This window comes from Glycine soja, chromosome 12 (genome assembly GCF_004193775.1).
Source record: "Glycine soja cultivar W05 chromosome 12, ASM419377v2, whole genome shotgun sequence".
In the NCBI taxonomy this organism is placed as follows: Eukaryota; Viridiplantae; Streptophyta; class Magnoliopsida; order Fabales; family Fabaceae; genus Glycine; species Glycine soja.
In genome coordinates, this window is record NC_041013.1 from 36,571,643 (window position 1) to 36,598,465 (window position 26,823).

At 32.6% G+C, this 26,823-nt stretch overlaps 3 protein-coding genes and 1 long non-coding RNA gene across 13 annotated transcripts; 3 read left to right on the plus strand and 1 right to left on the minus strand.

Annotated features, from left to right (window-relative positions):
* Nucleotides 1–1,570: 1,570 nt before the first annotated feature.
* Nucleotides 1,571–2,418, plus strand: LOC114379252 (WEB family protein At3g51220). The gene has a single exon (XM_028337880.1). It carries the CDS (start codon nucleotides 1,634–1,636, stop codon nucleotides 2,267–2,269), a length of 636 nt encoding a protein of 211 aa, XP_028193681.1. The 5' UTR covers nucleotides 1,571–1,633; the 3' UTR covers nucleotides 2,270–2,418.
* A 1,468-nt stretch (nucleotides 2,419–3,886) lies between these two features.
* Nucleotides 3,887–5,508, plus strand: LOC114378044 (nifU-like protein 2, chloroplastic). Its single transcript, XM_028336553.1, has 4 exons — nucleotides 3,887–4,071; nucleotides 4,148–4,220; nucleotides 4,330–4,640; nucleotides 5,119–5,508. The coding sequence occupies exons 1-4, from the start codon at nucleotides 3,985–3,987 to the stop codon at nucleotides 5,305–5,307; spliced, it is 660 nt and encodes a 219-aa protein (XP_028192354.1). The 5' UTR covers nucleotides 3,887–3,984; the 3' UTR covers nucleotides 5,308–5,508.
* A 1,257-nt stretch (nucleotides 5,509–6,765) lies between these two features.
* LOC114380136 (ribosome biogenesis protein BOP1 homolog) lies at nucleotides 6,766–14,376 on the minus strand. Its single transcript, XM_028339075.1, has 18 exons — nucleotides 14,149–14,376; nucleotides 13,954–14,076; nucleotides 13,765–13,848; nucleotides 13,523–13,677; nucleotides 12,311–12,428; nucleotides 12,085–12,186; nucleotides 11,829–11,985; nucleotides 11,607–11,715; nucleotides 11,428–11,530; nucleotides 11,134–11,284; nucleotides 10,920–11,052; nucleotides 10,710–10,816; nucleotides 10,389–10,459; nucleotides 10,241–10,301; nucleotides 9,503–9,730; nucleotides 9,311–9,395; nucleotides 7,946–8,124; nucleotides 6,766–7,259 (listed from the first exon to the last, which is right to left on the minus strand). Exons 1-18 carry the CDS (start codon nucleotides 14,245–14,247, stop codon nucleotides 7,174–7,176), a joined length of 2,151 nt encoding a protein of 716 aa, XP_028194876.1. The 5' UTR covers nucleotides 14,248–14,376; the 3' UTR covers nucleotides 6,766–7,173.
* An 899-nt stretch (nucleotides 14,377–15,275) lies between these two features.
* On the plus strand, nucleotides 15,276–22,559 carry LOC114379362. 10 transcript variants are annotated; one of them, XR_003659466.1, is made up of 14 exons: nucleotides 15,276–15,826; nucleotides 16,032–16,106; nucleotides 16,186–16,401; nucleotides 16,784–16,927; nucleotides 17,707–17,789; nucleotides 17,877–18,339; nucleotides 18,487–18,549; nucleotides 18,755–18,823; nucleotides 19,189–19,327; nucleotides 19,407–19,475; nucleotides 19,553–19,630; nucleotides 20,045–20,147; nucleotides 21,171–21,270; nucleotides 22,160–22,559. It is a non-coding gene; the product is annotated as an uncharacterized LOC114379362 (long non-coding RNA). The 10 variants fall into 10 exon arrangements; XR_003659464.1 differs by having other exon boundaries at nucleotides 16,784–17,789; XR_003659463.1 differs by having other exon boundaries at nucleotides 17,707–18,339.
* Nucleotides 22,560–26,823: the final 4,264 nt, after the last annotated feature.

Sequence of the window (26,823 nt, forward strand, 5' to 3'; positions counted from 1 at the left end):
GGAAGAATGTTAGAATTTTTCCATATATTCTTATGGGTCACAATTAATTATAATATTTTATTTTATAAAAAAAGGACTAATATTATGATCCATTTAATGATACTTAAGTCTACTAATAATATGATTAATTATTTACAGGTTTTGGACACCTAATTTTGATCAGTGTGGAAAAATAATGTGAGCTTAACCATTGAGCCCATAATAGGAGGTACTTAAGGTTAATAAAAACAAGGTTAGGACTCTTTGTCATCGTGTTATTAATTGTTTTTTAGAGTTTATCGCATTGAAAACTCTAGAATTAAAAATTGTGATCAAGCAAAGAAAAACTTAACTTTTGGACTTTTACCGGTTGCATTACTTATAAGTCGTTCTCATTTTCTTGACCATATTTTCATCAAAAAGTGTTATGTTAATGTTCTAAACTTATAAATTTGTTCTTGGTAAATTTATTTGTCTTCGGTAACAACTCACGAGTCAGTCATGAAAAGAAATTATGAAATAAATGTGCACCAAAGCGGCAGGTACCATGGCATCTATCCCATTACCCTGTAGACAAGGCTATTCATGCCTTTTTAAACGAGCAAACCCTTGATGACAAGGCTACCCCACTACTCTGTAAATAAACACATCTAAATTTTCGCTCTTTTGATCATTCCTTCCTAAACTTTTTCTGCTATTAAAAACTTGATTCAACTCTGTTTATTTTTTCAAGTCGGCAAAACTAAAGTTCTCACAAAACTGGATTTCAACTTTTGTCAACACCAAAAAAGGACAAAATCATAAACGACAGAAGTATCACCTTTCCCATTTTGAATTCATATTTTCAAAGGACTGAAAGGAGCACTAAGAGGAGTAAATGAACAATTCCAGGAAAAACACATGCAGTGCAACAATCTAACATGAAGCAAACAACGGAAATTAACGATGAAAGATCACATGGTTAATATCTCTTGGGTGACCCCTAGAATATAATCAATTTATTAAAAATAAGTGTCATGACATTAAAATGCAGAAAGTGAGGTTTCTTATCCCAAATGTTGCTAAAATCTACACACAAAAAAAGGTCCTTTTTTTGTTCTTTAGCTACTCCCTGTTAATTTGGTTTTTTTAAAGAATATTAAGTTTTGCCCTTTGGGTCTTGCTAACTCTAGGTGCCTAGTTAGGTTGTAATAAATTCAAAGTTCAATCAGAAATAGATTTTGTTAACGGATAAAATTTTGATGTATTTGGTGTTTTTTATTTTCGAAATATAAGTTAGTGACGATTATTAAGGTCAAACTGTAATTTTAATCTAAGAACAATAAAAAAAAAAAACCTAATATTTTTAAGTTAATTTGTTATGACTAACAAACTCATCCGTAAATGAATAAAATTAATAAATAAGTATGTTATGGGTAGTTCGGCAGTCATGTTCAAGCACAGCAACACAGTATTATGTATTTTTTGTTTGTGTTTGTCTTAGGCTTGAAAAAACAACATGACCCCATGATGTCTTTCTTTCACTACTCTATGCCTAACTCTGAAGTAGAAGCAAAGAAAACAGAATATAAATGGACCTAACCAACCAAACCAATGATCCTCAAATATTACTTACACCCTCCATCTCCAAAATTCTTTCTCATCCATTCCAACAATGGATTTCAGCTCCACCGTCGACACTTCTCGTCCTTTCACCTCCGTCAAAGAAGCCGTCGCCATATTTGGCGAACGCCTTCTCCTCGGAGAAATCTACTCTCCAATAAAGAGAGAATCATCATGGAGGCTGTCATCACCATCACCATCACCTTCATCAAGACCAATGAAAACTGATGAAGAGAATAACAACAATAACAATGGCCAGCTTGCTGATATAATAAAGAAGCTGGAGGCGGAGCTTGAGCAAACAAAGGTGGAGCTGAAGCTGTTGAAGGAAAGAGGGAGCGAAACGGAGGTGGCATTGGCAACGCTCAACGCAGAGCTTCACAAGAACATGTCCAAGTTGGCTCAGGCCGAGGCCACGGCGGCGGGGAAGGCGGCGACAACAAAGACGGTGAGGTTTGAGATCAGCGAAGATAGAAAGGATGGAACAGTAGAGAAGAAAAAAGAGTCACAAAGTTTGTCTCACATGCTGAGTCTTGGAGAAAAAGATCATCTTTTCGGAGGGAAAAAGGGTAAAAAACAGAAACAGAAACAGAAACCTATCATCCCTCTCGTGGGGGATTTGTTTTTCAAGAGAAAATCATCTTCTACAACTAGTCACCATAATCCTCTTTACGCTTCTCCTTTTTAATCTATGTATGTGTTGTTTCTGCTATGTGTGTCTTTCTTTTTTTCGTGGCCTTGGGTTCGGATTATGTCTTCTATTGTTTGTAAAAAATTTAAGTTGGTATGTATCTAGTATCCACGTAAAATCCATGGTTTATATTTTTTCTGGCTTTATATACTGCACTTACTATAAAGAATTTAGTTAATTTAAGTAATAATATTAAACTTAACAACATTAACTTTATTTTCTCAAGTAACTAGCCCATCCTACCACCACAGTTGTATAAAAATAAATACTAAAAATTTAAAATGGTAACTGAGAGATAATTTATGTATTGAAAGGTGATAATCCTTTCTTTTGTTTTTGGTTTTGTTTCGTCATGTGATAATCAATTTAAAATGAAAATAAAATAAAGTCCAAGGTATTTTTAAGTTGCCCCATAGAAAATTTCTATTTTCACTACCATTTTTTAAAAAATAGTAGGTATACAAAAGTTTCCCACATTTTTTTCACTCCTTTTCTCTTCCCCCATTCTTCTCACCACTCTTTCCCCTTCCCCTTGCATTTTTTTTTTGGTTTTTTTTTATATACAATAGAAGTACAATTCCATTGTATTTTGGGTTGAGAATTACTACCGAATCATACTTCCTTGTGATTTTTGTTTTGTTTTAAAAAACACCACAGTAGAAATATGATTTTGTTGTGATTTTCAACTCAAAATACAATGAAAGTATAATTTTATTGTGTTATTGAGTGAATAACACAATTGAATAATACTTTCATTATGTTGATTAACAAAACAAAATCATTATTCCATTATACAGTGAAGGAAACAATAAAATTACAAAATAAAATCATAATTTTATTGTGTTATATGTGTGGGTGATAAAAATGCACGACAAAATCGTATTTACATTGTATAATTGGAGGTTGAAAAAAAAATACACAACAAAAACATAATTTCGTTGTGATGAAAACATACTTCCATTATATATATTTTTCATCCTCAATTGCACAATGCATCCACCTAGGTAATGTTATAAGCAATAGTGACTTTCAGGTTATTAGCACGACGCTCTAACTAACTGAGCTAATAGGTCAATTATATTATAAAATAAATAATGTTCTTATATATAACACTAAAACTTCTAATGTATATTTCATGTGCATGTAAATTGAAATAATAAATTTTGTAACAATTAATTTTGATATAACTCATACGAATTATTTAATCCGTATATTTTTTATAAATAAAAAAATATTTACTATTAAAAAATAATGTATTAATAAATTAAAATATATATATTTTAAAAAAATTAAAAAAAATACTTACGGATCACGTAATTCGTATGAGTTAACTTATATAAATTATGTGATCCGTATGACTTTTACGGATCACGTAATCCATATAAGTTATACAGATTATGTAATCTGTAAAAACAAAAAACACTTAAGGAAATTTTGAAATTTTGATTTAATGTTGGGTGCAGAAGCAATTTTTCTGGTGCATCTAACAAAGCCCCCCAATGAGGCAGCGAAAAGTTTGGGCTTAGATAAAAGGCCCAGTATGAAGAGACGTGATGTATTTTAAGAATCATAAAAAAAATCATTTTTATGTGTTGTTTATTTTTGGATTTATTATACACAACACGAGCATTTGTTTCAATTCCAAATCAAAGAGGTCGAAGAAAAACAAGAGCAAATTGGGATCGAAGAATTTGAAGAACACCACAAGCAAGATGCATGTTGTTGTGGTGCTCAACACGCAATCCTACTGCAGAGGCCTAGAACCTCCTTCATCTTCTCCTTCCGTCGTTTCCAACAAGGTAGGTTTCTTTTCTTTTATTCTCTTTTGGGAAAATAATAATAATCGATTATAATTTCCTTTGCTTCGAATCGCAGGGAACAAGGACTTTGAGTTTCAGGAGGCTGCTGCTGCGTCCTTCTCTTGGGATTCATTTATCGCGTAGCTTTGGTTAGTAGTTACCCTCAAACTTGTTTCAATACATAACACGCAAATGCTTCCCCTATGACATGCTTGCTCCTTTAATTCCAATTGGGAAACTGAATCTCATCTTCTACAGCTTTAAAGTGTGTTGTTACTCCGAACCCAGCTGTGGAATTGCCATTAACTGCTGAAAATGTAGAAAGTGTATTGGATGAAATTCGACCCTATCTCATTGCAGACGGTGGGAATGTGGCTTTACATCAAATTGATGGCAATGTTGTGCGCTTGAAGCTACAGGGCGCATGTGGTTCCTGTCCAAGTTCTGTTACCACCATGAAAATGGGCATTGAGCGTCGGTTAATGGAGAAGATCCCTGAAATTGTGGCAGTTGAACCAATTGCTGATGAAGAAACTGGTCTTGAGCTCAATGAAGATAATATAGAGAAGGTTACTTTTGTCTTTCATTATTAATATGCAAGCATATAGTATAGTGATTGAGTGGACTTAATTGAACAAATAGGATGAAAAAGATATAATTTTTAATTATATACACTGTTTATTTGATGGAAAGGGATTTCTGATTAACTACTAGCTGTTAATATGAGGTTTAGACCTCAATATCAAGTAGAAGAAAGATGCTTTATCCCATTAGGTTGTTAAACTGTAAATGTTGTTCTTCATTTGTTATATGCATAGGATTGTTGTGGTTTTATCTGCCCATAAATGGGACAAAAATGGACTTTATTTTGTCCTTTTAAGTCATTATATCAAGAATAACATCATTCTCAGCTAGCTTAATTACTATTGTCATTGCTGATTGCAGGACTTGTTCAGTTCTTGTCTGAATGAATCACGTTTGTCTAAAATTTCTGTAACATTAGTATGACTATAAAATGTTGAGTTTAATATTCATGAACTGTTTCAGGTTCTTGAGGAAATGAGACCCTACTTGGTTGGGGCTGCTGATGGAACTCTTGAATTGGTGGCCATTGATGAGCCAATTGTGAAGGTCCGAATCACAGGTCCTGCTGCTAGTGTCCTGACTGTGCGTGTAGCTGTTACACAAAAGTTGCGAGAAAAAATACCTGCCATAGCAGCAGTTCAGCTTTTATGATAGTTTAGTTCAAAACAAGAATAGAACTATCATGGCATTCTTGTCATTTTTCATGTACAACAACACTAATGGAAATAATGTGTTGCATGTGATGTATAGTATATGTGGCCGCATGATTTTTTTTTTAATTCTTAAATGCTCTTACAGGGGAAGAAGATGTTATGTTTCTCGGTAATTTTAAAAGAACGTATTATTTTTGTATTTGCACCATGTTTTTCATTGACCCGATTTAAGGAAACTAGTACATATGCATATAATCCTGAATATAGTGTCGCAGGTACCGCATTATGAACACCTTGATAAAGGTCCTGTCGCAATTCACACATGATTTCCTTGATAAAGGACCTGTAGATTGTCGACCTCATAGTTTGCTACAAATAAAAGAATTTTAACCGAGCTCGGCAACATTTTGGTCCTTTTTAAAAATCTATATTTTCTGTTTAACAATCAAGTGGCTAAATATCTATTATTTAGGTTTAAGTGAGATTTTTCTTTTCTTTTTATAGTATCGTTAGTTTTGTTTTTCCCCTTATGAGTATATCCTTGATTCAAAATGGAGTGTGCTGACTGCTGAGTCAGTTACACAGTTCGTTAGTTCCACCCTATTCCCGGTTCCCGGCTTATTACACTAAAACAGAATAATTGGTTCAAATACAGAAGTGCAAGGAGAAAATAAACTCAAAAATTGGGAAGGATATTCGTTGATCAAGCTATCACTGAGAAATTAAGAATGGTATGAATTTATGAAAAGAAAAAAGTAATATTGCCCACGGACCGTAATTAAGTTGCACTGCATTTTTCGCGATTACTTGATACCAAACTTAATTCCCTGTTCTTCAGTCTACTACTATCTCCATCTACCTAAACTAAGTCATTGACCTCTTTCATAAGCACAATTCAACTGGATCTCGAGAATCAATTTTATTTATTCAGAACAATCATTTTGTAATGCCGTCATGATATGTTTTGCTAATTTTCTGCACAGCTGAGTAAGAAGCATCATTTGGCAATGTGTGTATTAAGTACAAAAACACTAGCATAATTACTTGACAATGCTTAATTAATATTTTTTTATCAATAAATATTAATTGTTAATTTATCAATTTTTGTTAATAGAAGGATTTGAACCAACAATCTTCTCTCCCATCTCTTTACCACAAAATCAACCTCATAACCCCTTGACCACTAACTATTGTATCAGTTTTAAAAGACAATTGTGCAAAGTTTACGCAATAATGAGATTTTCCGGTTCAATGAGAATTGATTAGGGGCCTTTGTAAGATAAATCTTAAGTTTCATTGCAGCACGAATCGATATAGAAAAGGACAGAAAGAAATGAAATTGCAGCACGAATTGTTGTACATAACTGACCACCCATATTTTCCGCTAATTAACAATTTTATTTTCTTTTTTAATTAATAATTGAACCAATTAGATTAAAGCATGTGTTTCAACAAATTTTTCAAACGACCATATTTCGTACCATTTAGCATTTACTCAAAGAAACTGTGAAGTGCGTTACTTGATGTTATCTATAATACAACCAAACAGAATGCCGCATTCAATGTCCCAAAAAGATGCATCTGCTGGATGCCTTAAAATAATGGGCTTCTCATAGCTAAACATATTACATCAAAATTGCAGTTATATTTCAGCTAAAGATTTTGGAAAGACAAATGTGAGGTGTGGAAAACAAAACAAGCAATCCATAAAACCAGAGAAAGAAACTCACTCCTCCGTTGCCCTTCCTTTCGGTTTACAGAGCTATCTATTTAAGAATTGAGGAACAAAATTGGTGATGAAGTTGCAAGCTACCTTCCTAGACGTTTTGTCCGCCTATCACATGCACGTATGTCCATGTTTATATTAATGACAATAAAGTTTAATCAGTTTATCAGCACCAGCCGTAAATAACCATGGCTGTCTCGGGTGAAATTTACAGTCCAGTATCCCTGCAACGCAGACAAATTCCAAGTATTTAATAATTATTTTCAAATGCATTGTCAAATAAGAATAATATGTATAATGGAAAAGTAAAATGACAAGGGCAAATACATCAAAGACATTCTCAAGGTTGGTTGATCAAATAACGGTAATCATGTTAACAAATTACATCTACAAAGACCACATGGTGTAAAGGTGAACTCTAACTTATCCATGACGGCAGATTCATTTAATAGGAAGGTTGGTCTAATCATTAACATGTTATGTATATTTTTCCTTTCATTGGCTATGCTAATGAATCAATCATCTAAACACCAACCTTTAAGGACAGAGATAAATGAGCACCAAAGCAGCAAGTAGCATCACGTCTATCCCATTCCTCTGTAGACAAGACTATGTCCGTATAAACAAATCCTACATTTTGGATCTTTTGATCCTACTAACTACCATCGTAAACTGATTTTATAGTTAAACTTCAAATGCTTGACTGGTTTTTTTCCTTTGTAGACAAGGCTATGTCAATATAAACAAATCCAACATCTTGACCATTTGATCCTACTATCCTTAAGGGATTTGATAGGTAAAACGCTTGACTCATTCATTTTTTAAGTTGAGCTGAACTAAAATTTGCACAAAATTAGATCTCAACATTTATCAACACCAATATATGACATCATAACAGCTGAAGTCTCACCTCTCCCATTTGAATTGGTATGACCTCGTAGAATTTCTAAAGGAACAATAAGAGGATTTTGATTGAGATCAGAATAAACCATTCCATGAAAAACATATGCAGTGCAGTCATCTGAACATGAAGCAAATAGGGGATACGAGCGATGAAAGATGACATTGTTGATATCTTTTGGGTGACACCTGCAATGTAATCAAATTATTAAAATATTCAAGGTCATGACATTAAAATACAGAAAATGAGGTTTCTTACCAAATTGTTGTCAAATAACTAATAGCTCATTAACCAATAATATACAAACAGACCATAGTTATTTTTTATGTTCTCTATTCCCTGTTTGTTTAGTCTTTTAAAAGAATGAAGTTTAGTCCCTATATATTATGTAAATAAATTCAAAAGTTCAATCAATAACATGCTGTAGAACTTAACAGGAACCGCAATTTTCAACTTAACTACCGATATAAGGGACAAAAACGAAATCAAACTAAGATTTTTAATACAATAAAAAACTTTCTATTTTTTTTTTTTTCAGCAAAAATAGTAATTATATTAATTGAGTACCAGGGGTACTAAAAGATACAATATAATAATCAGTGTTAGGCTCGAGATTAAAATAGATCTCTGAACCAGCAACTGATAAAGAGTTACAAGCTACATAAACTATTTCTATAATATAATATCAACACAAGTTAACGCATTCAACTGCATAGCTAATTTTCTAACGAGCAGATGCATGTGTTAAGAAGAAGGGATCTATTACTAAAGTGTATTCCAGAGGGAATAAGAAGATAGCCAACCCAACTGACCCATATATAAATTAGTTTACATGGGTCAGTTAGGTAGTTAGGAATTAATTGCTATAAACAGAAATGTCGATACTGCAGCGGTATAGTTTTTGGGAAACCTCAATGTGTAAGAGAGGACTGAGACTGGAATTCTCAGTAGTCATTACAAAATAACAGTTTTTTTCCCTCTCTAACCTTCTCTCTGCCTGTCTGATTTTTTTTAATTCTGGTACAAGTTGTATCAACTGGTATCAAAGCAAGGTCGTCGGTGTCTCAAAAAGGACTACATATGTAAGGTTCTGACCACTGGAGTGTTCTGACCATACAAAATATTGGTAAATGACAAAAATAACAAGGAATAGTTTAACAAAACATATAGAACCTCCCACAGGTCTCTCTTTTCATCAATCAACTTCTTATTGTTTATGCCCTAAGGAAAATAATTTCCTCTTCCATTCAGAGAGGTCTATAGCTCATACTGTATAGTATAATCTGCATTAGTGAGCAGAGAACCCACTCTGACACAAAAGAATGTAACGAGTTTGACATTGCTTTCAATTAGCAGATAAATACTAAGACTTACTTAAGAATTTTATACGGTTTAGATGAAAGGTCCATGTCAAACCAACACATCTTCCCCTCTTTGCTACCGACAATTAAATTATCACCTGCATGCAATGTGTACCGAAACAATTATGATGAATAATGTTCTGTATTAATGAGTAGAAGAGAAACAGATTACAATATAATTTTCATAATAACAATAACCATATACCTCCAGGATGAACTGCAATGGATGAAGCTTCACGAAGCCCAGTATCAAGCTTTTTTATGATCTTGGTCTTCAATAAATCATACACACGAACACTCTTTTTGGTACATACAAAGAAGATGGAACGGGATGGATGGAAGGTTGACCTAACAGCAAGTCCATGTAATTTGAATGGAAGTTTTTGCGTAAGCTTTTTGGATAACTGGTGTATCAGAACTGCTCTTGATTCACGTAAAGATATTGTCAAGGAAAAACGCACAGCCCAACCCCCAGTTTAACATCTTATACCTTTAAGTTTCATTTCATCCACTTAAGATAACAAATCAGCTAAAAAGTTGGCATTCAAGAACTAGTTTAGTACAGTTTGTTTTCAGTAAGTTCCACGGGTAAAGTACCCACAAACATGACATGGAACGGATTGAATGACATGACAAATAACATCTAAAGCCTAAATGGTTATATTTATGAACATGTCAAAAGCCAGCCATGCCTTGTGCTGTGTTGAACAAAATAAGACAAACGTCAAGGTTTATTGCAGTAATATGGATGCAATGAAAGCATGTGCACATTTATGGGCATACACCCAAAAAGAAGCAAATAAATTTCAAAAGTATACCAAAAAAATCTTTAAAAGATTCATAAACAATCATCACTGAGACAATGTAATCATTGTTGTCAAGAAATAAACAAATGAATAATGAGGTATGCATCAATTGCCCAGAGGAAACACTCAAAGGATATCTGCCGGCATCACTGTCGAAAAGTAGTCACCTTTCCGGTGCCATTCTACAGCAGTAACAGTCTGCATAAACACACCCACTAACGTTTAATAAGAAAACTTCAATCAACAAGCAAACCAAAAAGGAAATGGAAACAAATATGGAAATACCTTAAAGTGCCTTAACCTTAAACCCATATGTTTATCATCTTTAAGCCAGCTTACACTAGGTGCTTGGTTGCCTGCAAACACAAGCATAGTTAGAAAATAACAGAACCACCAGCATGGGACAGAAAAAATCATCAGCATTGATGCAAATAGCAAGTCAATATCCACCCATAGTGACCAGTTAGGTCTACATTTTGAACTGAATTTTTCCCCTTCAATTAAAAGTTTAGTTAGGAATTCAAAGGACAAATTGAGAGCTGGGATATCTCGGAGCCTTCTTTTGAATGTTTAGATTAGAACCAAAGAAGTGACAAGAACACTAACCAGAGTCATCCAATGCTGTAGATGAGTCAACCCAGAGAAGCTCCTTAATCTGTTTCTGCTCTTCGTCATCCCCCAAACAAGTGTTAAGTAGAAGTACATCTTGGCCCCTAAATCAAAGATTTACCATGGATTTATTTTCACAATCCAGCCATATATATTTTATAGAACAAAAAATATATGGACCTTTATAGAAAATAAAATTAGACTTACACAGAAACCGCCAGAAGATGAATATTGGGCAGAGGATTCCAAGCAACACAGCTAACAGATTCACCAACCTCCCACCGCCTAAGACATCTGCCAGTTTCAACCTCCCAGATACGGACAGTTCCATCACTTGAACCTTTGCAGATAACAGAAAATAAGGGACCCATCTCCATCCCACCTTAATTGAGACCGAAAGATATGCTATCAACATTCATACCTGAAGCCATCCATTGTCCTGAAGCTTCGAGTGAAATTGATGTAACAGCATCTTCATGGCCTTTATACTCGATATAGCATGTTGTGGGATAAGGCTTAAGCTCCTTTCGACTTGGAAGCTTTGGCTTTAAAGATTCAGGATCGATATTGAGCTAGAACACAGAAAGAAAAGTAAATGAATTATACCATTATATTGCTGACTTATATATATATATTTCACTCTGCAAGGAATTAAAAATTTTGCAACAAAAATAAAATCAGAAAATTAGTTCTTCAATACAGATATTTCACTCACACGTTTTTTCCGAACTCGAGGACATAAATACAAATCCAAACAACGTTCAAAGCAGTCTTTCATAGCATTCTCATATGCAGGAATGCTCCTCATAGATGCAAACCTGATCAAAAGCCATATTTATTAGTTCAACTGTATAAAATGGGGGCAGCAAAAATGTTTTCCCTGAAACACAGTACCTTTTAGGAATAAACTTAGGGCGGTCTTCCTCAAACATCAATTGATAAGAATTGACCTCTTCTTGGGTTGGAATGTACTCTAGAGGAGGATTATATGACTCATCATGGCCTAAGAAGCAAAGTTAAATTATTAACAATGAAGATACATCAAAGTCAAAGGAAAAACAAATATCATCTATTGGTAGATTTTGGAACTCCATAATTTTAAGTCACATTTAATACCAGGTAACTTCTGCTTTGGGGCAGGAATGTAAGCCAAATGATTTGCTCTTTCTGTTGAACCAGAATCATCTCCCCACAAGAGATATGGACCATCTTCCTCTTTTGGCTTGTCAAAAGTGATTAATCCCTGGCGGATTGCTCTAACATACTGTACAACCTGTAGAATCATGGAAGTGTATGAGTGATAAGAAAAACCAATTTGCTTTCATCATCTAGCCTGAATCATCTCCACACTAGTAAATGAAGGACTGGTTACCTTTTTAGCTTCCCACTTTGATGGAATAAACCTTCTTTTTGGTTCAGGTGCATTAGACAATGGATGTTTGGCGTCTTCCCATTTAAACCAGTCAACACCATCCTGGATATAAGAAAGGAGAGATGAAATTAAAAGGAACAAAACTATGCATACTAATTGTATTTAATATCATAGTCAAGATCAGTGGCCAAAGGGACCAAAAAAGGAATGGAAAGCAAATACTTACTGGATATGGATCAAAGTCAGAATGGGGTGCCCGATTCTTTAGCAGTCTACGGACAAGTTTGATTTCATCTTTTGTCAACTCAACTACCTCATCATTGTACTCATCATAGATCTTCCGCCTTAAATGTTTAATAATAATGCAGACAAATCAAAGATGTTTTCTAGAAGGAAGGTAACATTAATAAAACTAGCAAGAATATACCCCCCACAGAAGTATGTGTAAAAAAAATTGGTTCTTATTAAACTTTATGCCCTGATATTTCAATGAGAATTATTATTAGACTGAACTCTTTACAACAATAATAACTACAAAAACCAAATGTCACCTTTATGTTCTGTCCAAAATCAATTATTCAGTGAGTACATTTAATTATAAATTCTTTTTAATAGTTTTACCTGGAGTTGCTATCAATCTGCCTCTACCTCTCAAGTTATTGAACTATCCTACATGTGATCAACTCTTCTAACTGGTCAGCTAATTTTTAGAAATTTGATTTTGTATTTAGGAATTTTATCCTAATTAGGGATTTGGCTTTATCTTTCACATTTTTTTACATTTTTAGATTAGTGGTACCTTCTATTAGATTTAGTTAGTTTGGGTTTTTATCTTTTCAGATTTATTAGATTTTGTTGGTCTCTATATAAAATGTCAATGTAAACCTTGATCAAAGTTTTGGCATTTGAACAATAATGATTTCTATTCAAAAAGTATCTAAGATTTGAGTCAGAGGAACACTCCATCCTAGAGAAGCACTCTATGTTATTATTCAGGAGCACTTCCTCTAACATGTTTAAACAATCTTATGCATGATTCTACCTACGTTTCCACTATTGGTCTTTGGTAGACATATTTAGTGCGCATTTGGTGGAACTTGTTCAGAAGAAATAATGTGTATTTTTCCCAGCTTCTTCGTTGCTGTATTGAAAATTGTCCAGTTTACCTTATCTTATCTATTGTAAGTCTGTTTTTGCTTTGGAGATTAAAAAAAAACAGCATGTTAATTCAAATTTTAGGCTTCAACATTGTAGAAAACATGCCAAATGTAAGCATTCAAAGAAAACACTACGTACATACAGTAACATACTCTCTGTGTGCACTAAGTAGATGGATGGAAAGTTGTGCGTCAGCGTTTACAAGCATTATGAGAAGAAAAGAATGCAATAATGGAAATTGAAATGAAGAAAATAAGTAATGCAGGCAAATGAAACTAACCAATTCTTAGAATCATCAACGCTTGCAAGAAATGAATCCAACTTGTCTTGCTTTTCCTTTTTCTTAATCTTTTTTGCCTTGATGTCGTATCCAATATGAGGCTCATCCTCATACCACTTCAATGGCACATCTCCAATGGTGTTTCGAGGAGCCACCTATGAAACGGACAAACAAAGTAAGCAAAACAAAACTCAGCTTCATAGAATGATGAGGAATCGTGTATACTAGAAGACGATGACCACCTCATCCTCGGAGGAATCACTCTCAGCTCCTTCCTGATGGAGATCAGAGCTCTCACTTCCACCGTCTTCATCATTGACAGTGTCCTGCAATGGTTGCTTCTAAGCATATTAGTTATGGCTACAACAACATAGTCCTTCTAGCTAAGCATGCTAGGTTATTTTATTAAGAACAAAAGTGAAGTGATGCACCTCATCTTCTGCAGATTCTACATCGCCGGAGCCACCATTCTCAGGTGAAGCATCTTCTAATTCCGATTCAGATTGAGAATCCAGCGAGTCAGAAGATTTGTCGTCGTCATCTGCTGAAGAGTCCTACAAACAGAATGTACGAGTTAGTATAGTTACAAAGTTGGGTGAATTCACAATCCCTTGAGGATAGAGTACCTCATAATCAGAGTCGGAATCGGATACTGTTGGTGAAGGAACCGGAGCTCCGTCGTCTTCAACGTCGTTTTTGGTCATGGTGTTCTTCTTCCCTTTCATCTTCAAAATCAAAGGTAGGGAGAGTTAGGGTTTTGTTTGGAGGAGGGAAAGGGTTTTACTTGCCCACCCAGCCGCAATTTGATTTCTTATACTTTCGGCTTGTTTGCTAGGCCCAACAATCATCAACATACTGTTCCCTTACTCATTTTTAAAACCCTGTACTTCATGAAAAAAAAAAAAAACTATACCCTATAGAATAACTATATGAATATGGATGAAAATGGTAAATTTAAACTATACAAATCACACACAAATTGTCAAAATTTCTAAAATATATATAACTTTCTTTTCCACTAAACACATCTCTTTTCTTGACGATAGTATTTAAGAAAAATATTTATTTTTAAATAATTAAAAATTCACATCTCTTTTTTGTCTTTTCATTCTTATTTTGACCTATGAACGAAATTCAATGAGAATGAAAAGGAAAACAAATTCTACATAAATCACGTGATTTGTTATCTTCTATCCTGGGCCAAGAACTCTTTAATATGTTTAGTTGTTAATCTTTTAGTTTGAGTGTGATTTGTTGTGCCCAGATGTTTTCTTTTTTTAACATCATGTATTTTTTAAAGTGTTGTGGAGTATTTTTTTAATGAAGGAACATTTGACAAAAAAAATATTTATTCTCCTTAAATAAAATTCAAAAATATAAGTATTTTATAAATGTTATTAAGGCTATAGTGAAAAATATATTTTTTATGAAATAAAACATAGTCTCATTTTGAATATAAATAACACCTAAATATATGAGAAAATAATTATATATTGGCAGTGTAAAAATTTATACACAAGTTATTAAAATACATCACTACTAGAAAAAGCATTTTTTACGACAGCGAAACGACATTGGTTCTGCAAGAACTGTCTTAGTATATAAGGCGGTGGTAATTTTATAAATACGGATTTTTCAACGAAGATGGTTTTGTGAAAATCGTTTTAGAAGACTGTCATTCTAAGACGGTCTTAGATGATTTTTACTTTTTTTTAATATGTAGTTCCTGCTTTATATTTTGTGGCGCCTTGTATTCTCTTTTTTTAAAATGTTTTTCTCTATTCTTACCTCTAGGGTTCCCAAACATCGCGTGAGATCTCTGTCACCGCAACTTTCCATATCTGCCACTCCCATTGCACCATAGCACCCAACATTACCGAAACTTCTTGTCCTTCTCATCCTCTTTGTCTCTGTCACCTACGTCATCTACACGCTCAAGCTTGTCTCCATCTCACGCGCTTGCAAAGATGCCCCATTCTCCTTCGGCACCTTCTCCAAAACCATCATCGCCGTCAATGCCACCGCCTCCGTCGTCGCAGTTCTCCTACGAGGCTCCCTCGAGACGAATCCCGAGGACCAGACGAACCTCCGCCACTTGGTGCTCAGAATCGCGGCATCGACCAAGCTGTGGGACCAAAGGAAGAGCTACATCAAACTCTGGTATAGAGTGAGGGACATGTGCAGCATGATGTGGCTCGACGAGAAGGTGAAATCGAAGGAAAACAATAGCAACATGCTCCTGCCAGTGAGAATCTTCGACGACATGGCGATGTTTAACTACACGAACAGGCAAGGGCACTGGAGGTATTTGTGTTCAGAAGGAAAGTGGTGGAAATAAATTTCTTCGTTTCTACCCTTTCTTTCCCTAACTTTACAAAATCACAACACACACAAATCTTCTTTTTAACACTATTTTTTTTCATTTATCATCGCATCAAAAACTACAAACTATCGATGGCTCCTTCATTTGACATAAGTACTCACACGATATGCGTGATGGATGCTTCAGGTCACTTGGGCTTCAGCCTTGTCCAAAGACTCCTCCAAAGGGGATACACTATTCATGCCTCTGTTAAAAAATATGGTAATTTAAATTAATTCTTTATGTTATGGACTATGATCCCTTGAAATTGAAATTGATTTGCTTTGGAGTCATTTCTCAGGGGAAGAAAACCTATTCAATGGAATTTCATCCGATCCTGATAAGCTTAAGGTTTTTCGATCTGACCCATTTGATTACCATAGCATAATCGATGCTCTCCGAGGTTGCTCTGGTTTGTTCTACATATGGTTTTGTCCAATTGGAATACTTTGGATTCAGATCTTTGTGACTGGAATGGTGTTTCTTGCACTGCAACTCGAGATCATGTGATCAAGCTGTAAGATTTAAAATACCATGGATCCATTTAGCATTTAATACATTTCTTTGGGGGTGTAAATTTAGTCCTGTCCTTAAATGTAACATGCTTCATGGCTAAGACAGTAAATTAATGACATACATTTCTAAGATAGCACATTTCTAATACGACAGAGTGGAATCCTTTTTTGCAGTAACTTATCAGGGGCTTCATTAAGGGAATTTCTTGCACCAAAATTTGGGAAAATCACCTACTTACAAGAATTGAATGTTCCTTGTTTCTCATATACATCATTCTGCAAACCTAGCTTCATTTAATTAGTGATTCAGTGTTATTACCATGACTTATTGAACTGGAATTAATTATCATCGTTGTAACTAACTTTTGGTTCTTATTGTTGTAGGATCTTGCATGGCAACAGTCTCGTTGGAGTAATACCTAAAGAATTGGGCATGTTGAAATCTCTTAAGGTGTTGGATTTGGGAATTAATCACTTAATTGGACCAATTCCTCCAGAGATTGGAAATTTGACCCAAGTTATGAAAATGTAAAAGGAAATTATTAATTAATTTGCTCTTCCAGAATTGTCGACTCTTAAATTATTTTGATGGAGTAGTGTTTTCAATTCCATTGCATTCTTGCATAAACCTACAGTCCAATGGGTTGACTGGTAGGCTACCTCCAGAGCTAGGAAAATTGAAATACCTTCAAATTTTTCTTCAAATATGCATGGGATGAGAGTAAAATTTTCTAAAATGAATTAGTTTAGTTTGTTTACTAATTCATCATCATCATTCATGTAGTCTTTTCTCATCAGATTGATAAAACTCTTCTTTCTCTATGACTACAGTGCATGCTATAAAGTGTAGGCCTGTAGGACTCTTATATCTATGGTAGATTACCATGGTGAGATGGGTTAGTCTATAGGCTTCATTTTGGTCTACATATAATTGGTAGGATTCAAATTTCTTTTTTTCTTCAAATGTCATTTACCAGTTTCATTTGTGTCTGCTAAAGCAAACAAGACATAGTTTCTTGCATTATCTTTTATGTTTACTATAAATGAATACAATAATTTTTGCATGTGAGACATGTGATATGATAATTTATCATTGCTACAATTGTCAAATTTTCATTGAGCTCAGGAAGCAAGTCATTGGGTATAAGGATATATATAGTTAACATGACTTAAATCACCTTTGACATTAAAATTGTTGTATCTAGAAAACATTGTCAAGCTCACCCATTACGTATAAAATACCAAGTTACACAATCAAAATTTGGACAGTATTAATCTAACTCTTATGTTTCCTATTATTTTTTTAGGTATGCCTCGGGTGTGAATTTAACTGGCTTCTGTCGTTTGTCTCAGTTAAAAGTTGCAGATTTTTCATATAACTTTTTTGTTGGTAGCATACCCAAATGCTTGGCAAGTTTGTTTAATCCTCGTTATTTGCGCATGATCTTAATATTTTTTTAATTTCTTTTGGTTCTAGGGGTAACTTTATGCAAAGGGCTCAACAGAGGATTCAGGACACTGTTGGCAGGATTATTGGCTTTACTAGTTTATATGATATCAGCCAATAAATAAAAATGAGTTGAAATTGAGGTTTCTTGATAAAAGGACTGTCTTTTAATGATTCTACCACTTCTAATTCTATTAGTAGTTAAAACTTAAAAGTGTTCAAAGACGTTTTCTATGCTGACTTAATTAATCATCCCTTTGGAGGTAATTCATCTAAAATTAGAAATATGTTCATAAAGATATCCTAATTTGTGATTTTCTCAAATATAAATTATGCTTCTATGTCTGATAAATAAATTGAGTTATTTCTATCCACTTTTAGTATAATTATTGTTTTACACTCTCCATTTATACTGTAAGAGCCCCCAACAGGCTATATCCACGTCAGAGCAAGAAGGGGTTAGGCAACGGATAGCCACAAGCTTGCTGGAAGGGTATTGTACTCTCTTAACAACTAGAAAATTATTATTATCTCTATGTATGGCTACATGGTTCCCACCAGTGTGTTGGCTTTCCCTAGAGTTTTTATTATCTTCATGTCTCATTCTAATGTTGCAAGAAAATGGATTTTCATTTTTCAGGTGAGAAGAAAGATAAGTGAAAGGATGAAGGTGTTGCAACGGCTTGTGCCAGGTTGTGATAAGGTAGGTAAAGTTGAACTTCATGTCACACTTGCATGTAGTAGGACCAATAATGTATTTATTTTCATTTAACAACTCATTTGTTGTCTTTTTTTTATTGGTAGGTAACTTGTGTGTTTTTGTGAATGTGCTCTTGCTAGAATTTTCCTTTATATGTTAGTTTTCACTATTTCTTCTGACAGCTTTATGTGGTTTGGTTTTTAACTAGGTGACTAGAAAGGCCCTTATGTTGGATGAAATAATCAATTATGTTCAGTCTTTACAGAATCAAGTTGAGGTATACCTTCAATATACTCTTTTTATTTTCCTAGTTACTTCACCTTAATTATTCATCATTAGCTATGTAAAATATGTATACTAACAAACTAGCTATGCCTCTAATTTTATGTAGTTCTTACCAGAAGTTCCTTTGTTGTAAATTGAACATATTGCTCCCCTTTTTGAGATAACATACCTTAGAGTGCTTTGGTTACTATTTAAACTGGCTTGACATATGTACATGTTACTTTGATATTTGTGTTTGCTTCCCCTCACCATACATGCTTTAGCTAGTCATGTATTAAGTGATTGGATGTGATTTTTCTACATTTACTTATATTGAGTATGTATTTATCATTAAGGTTTATACTTGGTTGTTTGCAGTGAATTTCAACTCATACATGAGTTATGCTTATATGTGTTATCAGCATCCCAAAGGACTAAACTCACACAAGCTACTCTATCTACATTGCATGCCTTCTTATCATGGATTCCCTTGGGTTATATATTTGAATCACCCCTGGTAGGTGTTGTTTTCTGCTTAAAATGAAATTATTTTGGAGGAATTCAGAAACTGAAATCTTTTTTATGTTTCTCACCAGCTTGTGACACTCCTGAAATTTTTCCTTGTCCTAGCATATCGGAACCTCACATTGCAATGTTTAACTGAGGTATATTCCTCCTTTTAAATGCTTATATGTTTTTCCCTGAAATTTTTAACATCAATATTCACTTTTTATATTTGTAGGTGGCAGCCCTTCAATTTGGGAATTATTATGATGTACAGTATGTCAAGATGTATAACATATTCATGGTCCAATTGTAGGTTTGTTTGGATTGATCTCCTTTTATGTAAAATATATTGCATTCTTTTTCATTTGATTCTGAAAAGAAGGTATGTGGATCAGAAATCCTTTTGTTGCTTTGCTGGATATCATTCATAGGTTCCTTTTATCTATTTTAATTGTTATTGTAGGGGATTCATATTGTTCCAAATATGAGTTGAACTTTGTATTTATTGAATGGTAAAACCAAGATGCCAATTTTCTTAAAATATGATATTAATGGTGTAAGTCAAATTGAATGACCTAAAGACGTAATGTAACATTGCATGAATATATTCTTTTGGTTGATTGATATGATGAAAGGCTTCTTGTTGTGCAATTGTTGTATGTTTGTGCTGATAAGAACATGCACCTTTATTCAATGGTCTTTTCTTGTGAAATGTCCAAATGTTTAGGAAATTAAGTAAACAACTGAGTGGTGAGGATTGGACATGGAACAATTTGAATACACTCTGTTGGGCAATTGGTTCTATATTAGGTTCCATGATGGAAGAACAGGTAGTGTGAACTTCATGCTCTAGCTTAATTGATATTGATTATTATTAGAGTATTCTTCCTATTTATTATTTTTCTTAGCAGGACTAACCATAGTTCTAGGCTCCCTGGTTTATGCCAGCTGTAACACCTAACTGTCAGTTTGCTAGTATAGTTAGAACTCCTAAGGTACTATAAGTACCAGCTTTGTAATATCTGTTAGTTGGGTTGAATAATATTTCTCTCCAGTCTCAAACTCTCTCTAAATATCTGTTAGTTGGGTTGAATATACCCTTGTGATTTCTGTAAATTCATATTCAGCCCAACGACAACATATCTGTTGTTTCTCCGTTGGTTTCATCGTGACATAATGGAATCATCTAATAATCTTCTTTTGTCCAGAAGAGAGAGAGCATGTAATTTTGACCACCAACCTTTTCATGTCCCGCGTCTTTCTCTTGATAATTACAATTCTGCCTTTTCTTTCTTTATATATAGTGGTAGTATATAGCATGAATTATTCCAAAACTTCTTAGAAAAAGTGATCCATATAAATTATTTTACTATTTTTATTGTATAGTTTGATGCTGCATTGAATTTATGCATTGTCTCGGTTTACGAAATATACATAAATGTAATGGTAAAATGGGGAGAAACTAGCCGAGCGGAACTATCACAATGAAATATAAGACTTATATTTTAAATTTGTTTGTCTAGATTAAATACAATTTTTTTTAAATCTAATTTAATCATGATTCAATGCAAGCTAAATTCGTAAAATCTCATACTCATAAAGATTGAATTTTTATAGGATTTGAGTTTTATTTTTAAAGCTCGAATTAAATTTGAATTTTTTTTGCATGACCCATTATATTTCACAACTTGTATGGGACTAACCCACATTGGACGAGTAGCTCATTTTATCACCTATACACATAGGAGAGAAAGTGAGAAGAAGCAAAAAAATAAAAGGGCATCTTCAATTTCATGTACATTTCCTCAAATAGGATCGAGGCTAATATTTGAATATGATTTTTTGTCTTGCAGTTTTTGACAAGATAGAAATTGACGAGAATACCACACTCAAAGATTTGGATCTAAACCACAGCTTCTACCTAGAACCATCTCGGTGAGAGTCTTTACTAAAGTAAGTGGCTATTACAAAAAAAAATCTTTTACATTTTGATTTCTAGCTTAGATATGGTAAAAGAAGAAATTTTATTATAAGGTACATACAAAGAAAAGGAAGATAAGATATTCATCTTAGACAAAGTAACAAAGGAAAAGTAAATAGAAGCAAACATGTATATCTTTTTGTTTAGTATATTCTTGGATTAATTGAATAGGGGTTGTTAATGATATTAAAAATTAATTAACTAATTTAGAATTAACAACCATCATGCATGCATTTCAAATTTCAATTCATTAGGGAAAAAACATTTATTATCAAATAAATAATGTGAAATGTTAGGATTAATTGCTTTTGTTGCATGATGAGTTCTGTACCATAAATTAAACTAATAATAAATACATGTATTGTTATCCCCCAGCAATACATATCTTTTAGGAGCGGTAAAGACGTGACTAAATTCAGAGTCAATAATTTCTAACAGATCCAAAAATTTAATGTAGTGGAGACAATAATTATATAAATAAATTTGTAACCATAAAATGCTAATATTTTTTTGACTTAAATACAATTTTGATTTATAATAGACATAAAGGATCAAGTGTGTTGAGATATAGCGGTGTGTTGTTGAAAAGTAAAATATCTTAATTATTATTGTTAGAAAAAGATAGTATAATTGTTGTGGGTTTACATTAATATTGTGATATATTATAGTAATATTAATTGATCATTTTGATGTATCAATTTTCAGTAAGTACCATTAGAATTGCTAGTCAGTATATGATGCATCACATTGTTACCTGTAATTTCTACAAGATCTAATAGCAGTTTAATTTCGGTTAGATAATTAACAAAAGTTAGTTTACTGCCAAATTATCAATATATTTTAATTTGATGTGACATGCAGGGAGTTGTTGGGCATTTTCAGCTGTGGCAGCTGTTGAGGGGATTAACCAAATAAAAAACAACAATTTGATTCAAAATATTTTTAATTTTAAAAGAAAAAAACACATTTTAAGACGATTCTTCAAAAAATCGTCTTAGAATATTTACGTTCTAAGACAGTTTTTTGAAAACTGTCTTAGAGTCCTCTATATATTTTTAATTTTTTTAAAAAATACATTCTAAGACAATTTTTAGTTAAAAACTGTCTTAGAAAGTGTATCCTTTTAGGACGGTTTTTAACTAAGAATAATCTTAGAAAGGTATTTTTTTTAAGACGATTATTTATTGAACCGTCGTAAAAAGTGAAAACTTTCTATGTCGTCTCCTACAACGACGGTTAATAGAATGCCTATTTTAACTGATGTAGAAAACCTCTTTTATAGTAGATGTTCGTCAATCTATCTATCACCAAAACACGAGTTATTTTATTAATTATTAATGAACATGAACAAATTTTCACATATTTATTTAATATTTTTATTGGATAGTTTAATATCTTGTATATATCTAAATTTATTTTATATGATTAAAAATTATGACCACAACACAAATGAAAATTAAGGCTCGATATGATTGTTTTAAAATAAAATAAAAAAGCAATGAAAATAAAATAAACTAAATATATTAAAATTGAAAAAAAATTATAAAAAAATCTTATATCTCATAATTATGCATTACCAAAAAATAATTGTTATAAATTATAACTATCACTAGATACGAGATGTTTTCTTCCAAAAAAAGAAATCAAATAAAAAAGAAGTAAAAAATAATGAAAAATAAAGTAAAATCATATCAAAAAGGAATATATTTAAAAATAATTATATAATTTTTAAATATTTAAATAGTGTGAAATTATATTCATATGTAGCCTTTATGTAACTTTAGGTGTAATATTATAATATTATTGTTTTTATAATTATATTATAAGTGTTGTGTACAATATTTGAATATTGGATTTTATTTTATATTTAAAATTTTAAAGCCTATTTTGTTTACATGACATTATGAGAGTACAGCTAGCAAATTTGACCAATAAGAAGTTCAAAAACCAAAGATTTATTCATTAGACATATTTCTTCACTGGCTGACATGTATCAAACATCATTCAAAAGATGGCCAACTCATTAAGGTCACAAATTATTAAGAAGAGTATTCATTGAAATTGGTTTGTACAAAGTACAGAAAATGAGTTTTTATACAAAGTTGTAAAGCTAACTAACTAATTTTGTAACTACTCCTAACTAATTATAACTGTAATACAAATAAAACAAAATCCCAATTCAACTTTTAACAATCCCCCCGAAAGGACAAAGAAGACAATGTTATGAAGAGGAGGAAAGGAAGATACAAGCTTGCTACAAAAATTTCAATCTATAAAGCGATGTGGAGATAGGAGTTCTTCTATGAATAATGAGCTAAAAATGCAATTTCAGTTATCTATGTCCTCCATTTTGGTGTACTTGTTTCTTGCAGCTTTCACCATAGAGGTAATGCTCATCTACTTTGGCAGTAAATGAAAAATGAAACATCCACAAATGACTCCATGGATTGATCAACCAAAGTTCAGATAGGAGTTGACGTCATCTTGGGGTTTCTTCATCAAAAACATAAGTCAAGGGTGATATAAGAACTCCACTGCCTCTAATTTGCATCATACGAGTGTAGTCAATAGGAAACCAAGTACGAGAATCACATCCACATAGTTTTTAATAGACAAGTCAAAATAGAAAGCATTGTATTTAGCTCAAATATAATGCCACATGATAAGCAAAAGCTTTTAATGGATTTAAATCATTTTCTGGTGAAACTCAGTTCACAGCTAGCCAGCGACAAGAAGAATTATATATATAGACTAATAATAATTTACCTAAAACTAGTATTATAATTGTATTGTCTGCACCATCATCTCCTATGTTTCCCCCACAAGCTCGCAGGTATCTTCAACAATTCGATAGATGATAATAAATCGAAAAACAACTTTAACATTAGTTTTAGAAACTCACCACTCTCCATTGTTGTATAGTGCCTTCTGAGGCACACATATGCAAAGGAATAAAATGGGAAAGTTTATGTCTGAGAAGGGAATATAATTTCTACAAAAAAAAAATTTGGTTCCACCATGAAATGAGTAAAATCCTAACCAAAAATCACAGCAATAGATGTTGCCACATAAAGAACTCCCAAATTTGTTTTGTCATTTCACTGAAAGCAGAGTGCAATGCCAACAGACCTTTGGCCCAGTAGTTAACCACAGTTCACATCCCACAACTTCTCCCCATAGCTTAAAACATAAACACACACACAATGGAAATACCTAAAGTTTAACAAAAGCCAACCAGAAATTGGTTATTTGATCAAACTTCATAATTCAATAAAAGCATTGTAGAATTTTTAAAATCTTTCTCATTCTCATTCTCCTACAACAGAATATGAAGAAAAACAATCTAGTTGGGCAAGCAGTGGCATCACTCATCCTCTTTCTTTACTTTACAAAGTAATGTTGTCATCAAAACGGGCACTTTAATAAATGCTTATCACCATGGCACACATACCTTTAATAAAACATTTTATTTTTTTACTTTCTTAACCAATGTTTGACCGAGCACTAGTTAGCATTCATCTTTATTTATTTATTTATTATTCTTGTTTTTATAATAAAATAAAATAAAATAATTCTAAAAAAATAACAGATTATTATAAGAAAAATATTATGTGCAGTGAATTGAGATTGGACTATTTTATATTCTCAATATATCACCAATTCTTATTATGATTGTTTTCATAACTTTTTTTTCATTTCTTTCCACATACACAAATTTTCTTTTATAACATTAAGTAATATATTTATAATAAAACAAACTAAATCAAATAATGTCATAGTATTATTTTTTTACTTCAATATTTTTTATGGTTTTTAACTACTATAAAATGGAATAAAATAATAATAAAAAAACATCACATTATTGATTAACAATCAAAATAGACGAAAATGAGCAAATGACCGAAATATTGGACAAAAAAGTTTGAGAATGTTGATCGGTTGTCTAAAAGTTTTGGGACCAAAATCATAAATATTTAAAAGATTAAGGACAAAAAACAAAATCTACCCTTGATTATACTTATAACTAGTTTAGTATCCCATTCCTTCCACAGGTATTAAATTCACATTTTTTTAATTTATAAGAGTAGTTTTTGTATTTTAAAAAATTAATGTTATTAATAATTTAGTTTAAATTTCAATACATATATGTTAGTAGATATATCAAAATATATTTAAATATATTTTTATATATACATATGCTTCAGAAAATTGTTGTTATTGAGGGTATTATCTTTGGTAGGATTCTAATAAAATCACTTTTTGAGTGATATTTTGTGTTATTTTCATGCATTTTCTTGGCATGACTCACATTTGGACACTAGTTTTGTCTTGTAGAAGTATAGTCGCTTAATGGAGTGCAAGAGTTGGAAATTGCATGTTTTTGAAGATTTGAAGAACTCTCTCACTTGACTACAACTATGGTACATTCATCATGGTCATGGTAAACAGTACGCCCAAGGTAAAATGATTGACCTTCATTTTGAACAACGTCAGCTTCCAACTATAGTTGTGGTAAGTAGTACAGTCGTAGTCCACACCATGAAGATCATAGTCATTCCACCACATCCTAAAGCTTCAATGTCACAAGTTTTCAACCACGGTCATGGTGGAGTTCAACAAAACCGTAATGTGCCTTTTTGGCTGATATCTTTAGGAAGTTATAAATAGGGGTTGTTTTTTTGTATCTTATCTTTTACCTAATTTATGAATTTGAAAGCATTCTCAGGGATATTGAGAGTTCTGAAGCATGAACAACTTCGTGAAAATGGATGTGATCATCATTCGTACCTTGTTCGTATGTCTATGCTAAATTCATATAAGTTTTTGAGTCGTGCACTGATCATGAGCAGTTAGTCACCCTAGTTCAGGGATTATAATGTAATTTTCCAATTATACCTTTTTCTCTACTCTTAATGAAATCCCTCAATGTTTTATGTTAATTAATTTTTTTCCTTATCTCTACTATTTAATTGGGAACTTATCAATCCTATGTTTAATTGAATGTATTGTGGGAATCATCTGTAATGTTTTACACCAAATTGCATGATTAAACTATTTGGGTAATCTATGATGGATTAGTTAATCCTTAATTAATCATCTCTGGAATAGATTATATCCTTTTACTTAAATTGATATATCCATGATCATAGGAGTATTGATTTAAGACAAAGAGTATCATTTGACCTTGATCGTAGGCTTTGGTTGGCTTTGGAAATCGATAATTAATTGTGGAAGAAACTTCATTTAGAACTGAGATTGAAGGAAAATTGATACTAGTGAATCATAATCTTTGTTCACTTTTACTATCACTTAAATCTCTTTCCTACAGTAGTTTAATTGTTTTCTTTTAAAAACTAAAAACCACAAAAAATACTTAAATCTTCTTTCGAATTATCTCAAGTGTTAGCTTAATAATTTTAATTATTTAAAAATACAATTGATCTTTAGGATTCGATAACCAAACTTTTAGTCTATTATTACTATAGCGTAAGGAACACTTATCCTTGTGAGAGCATTATTCTTAT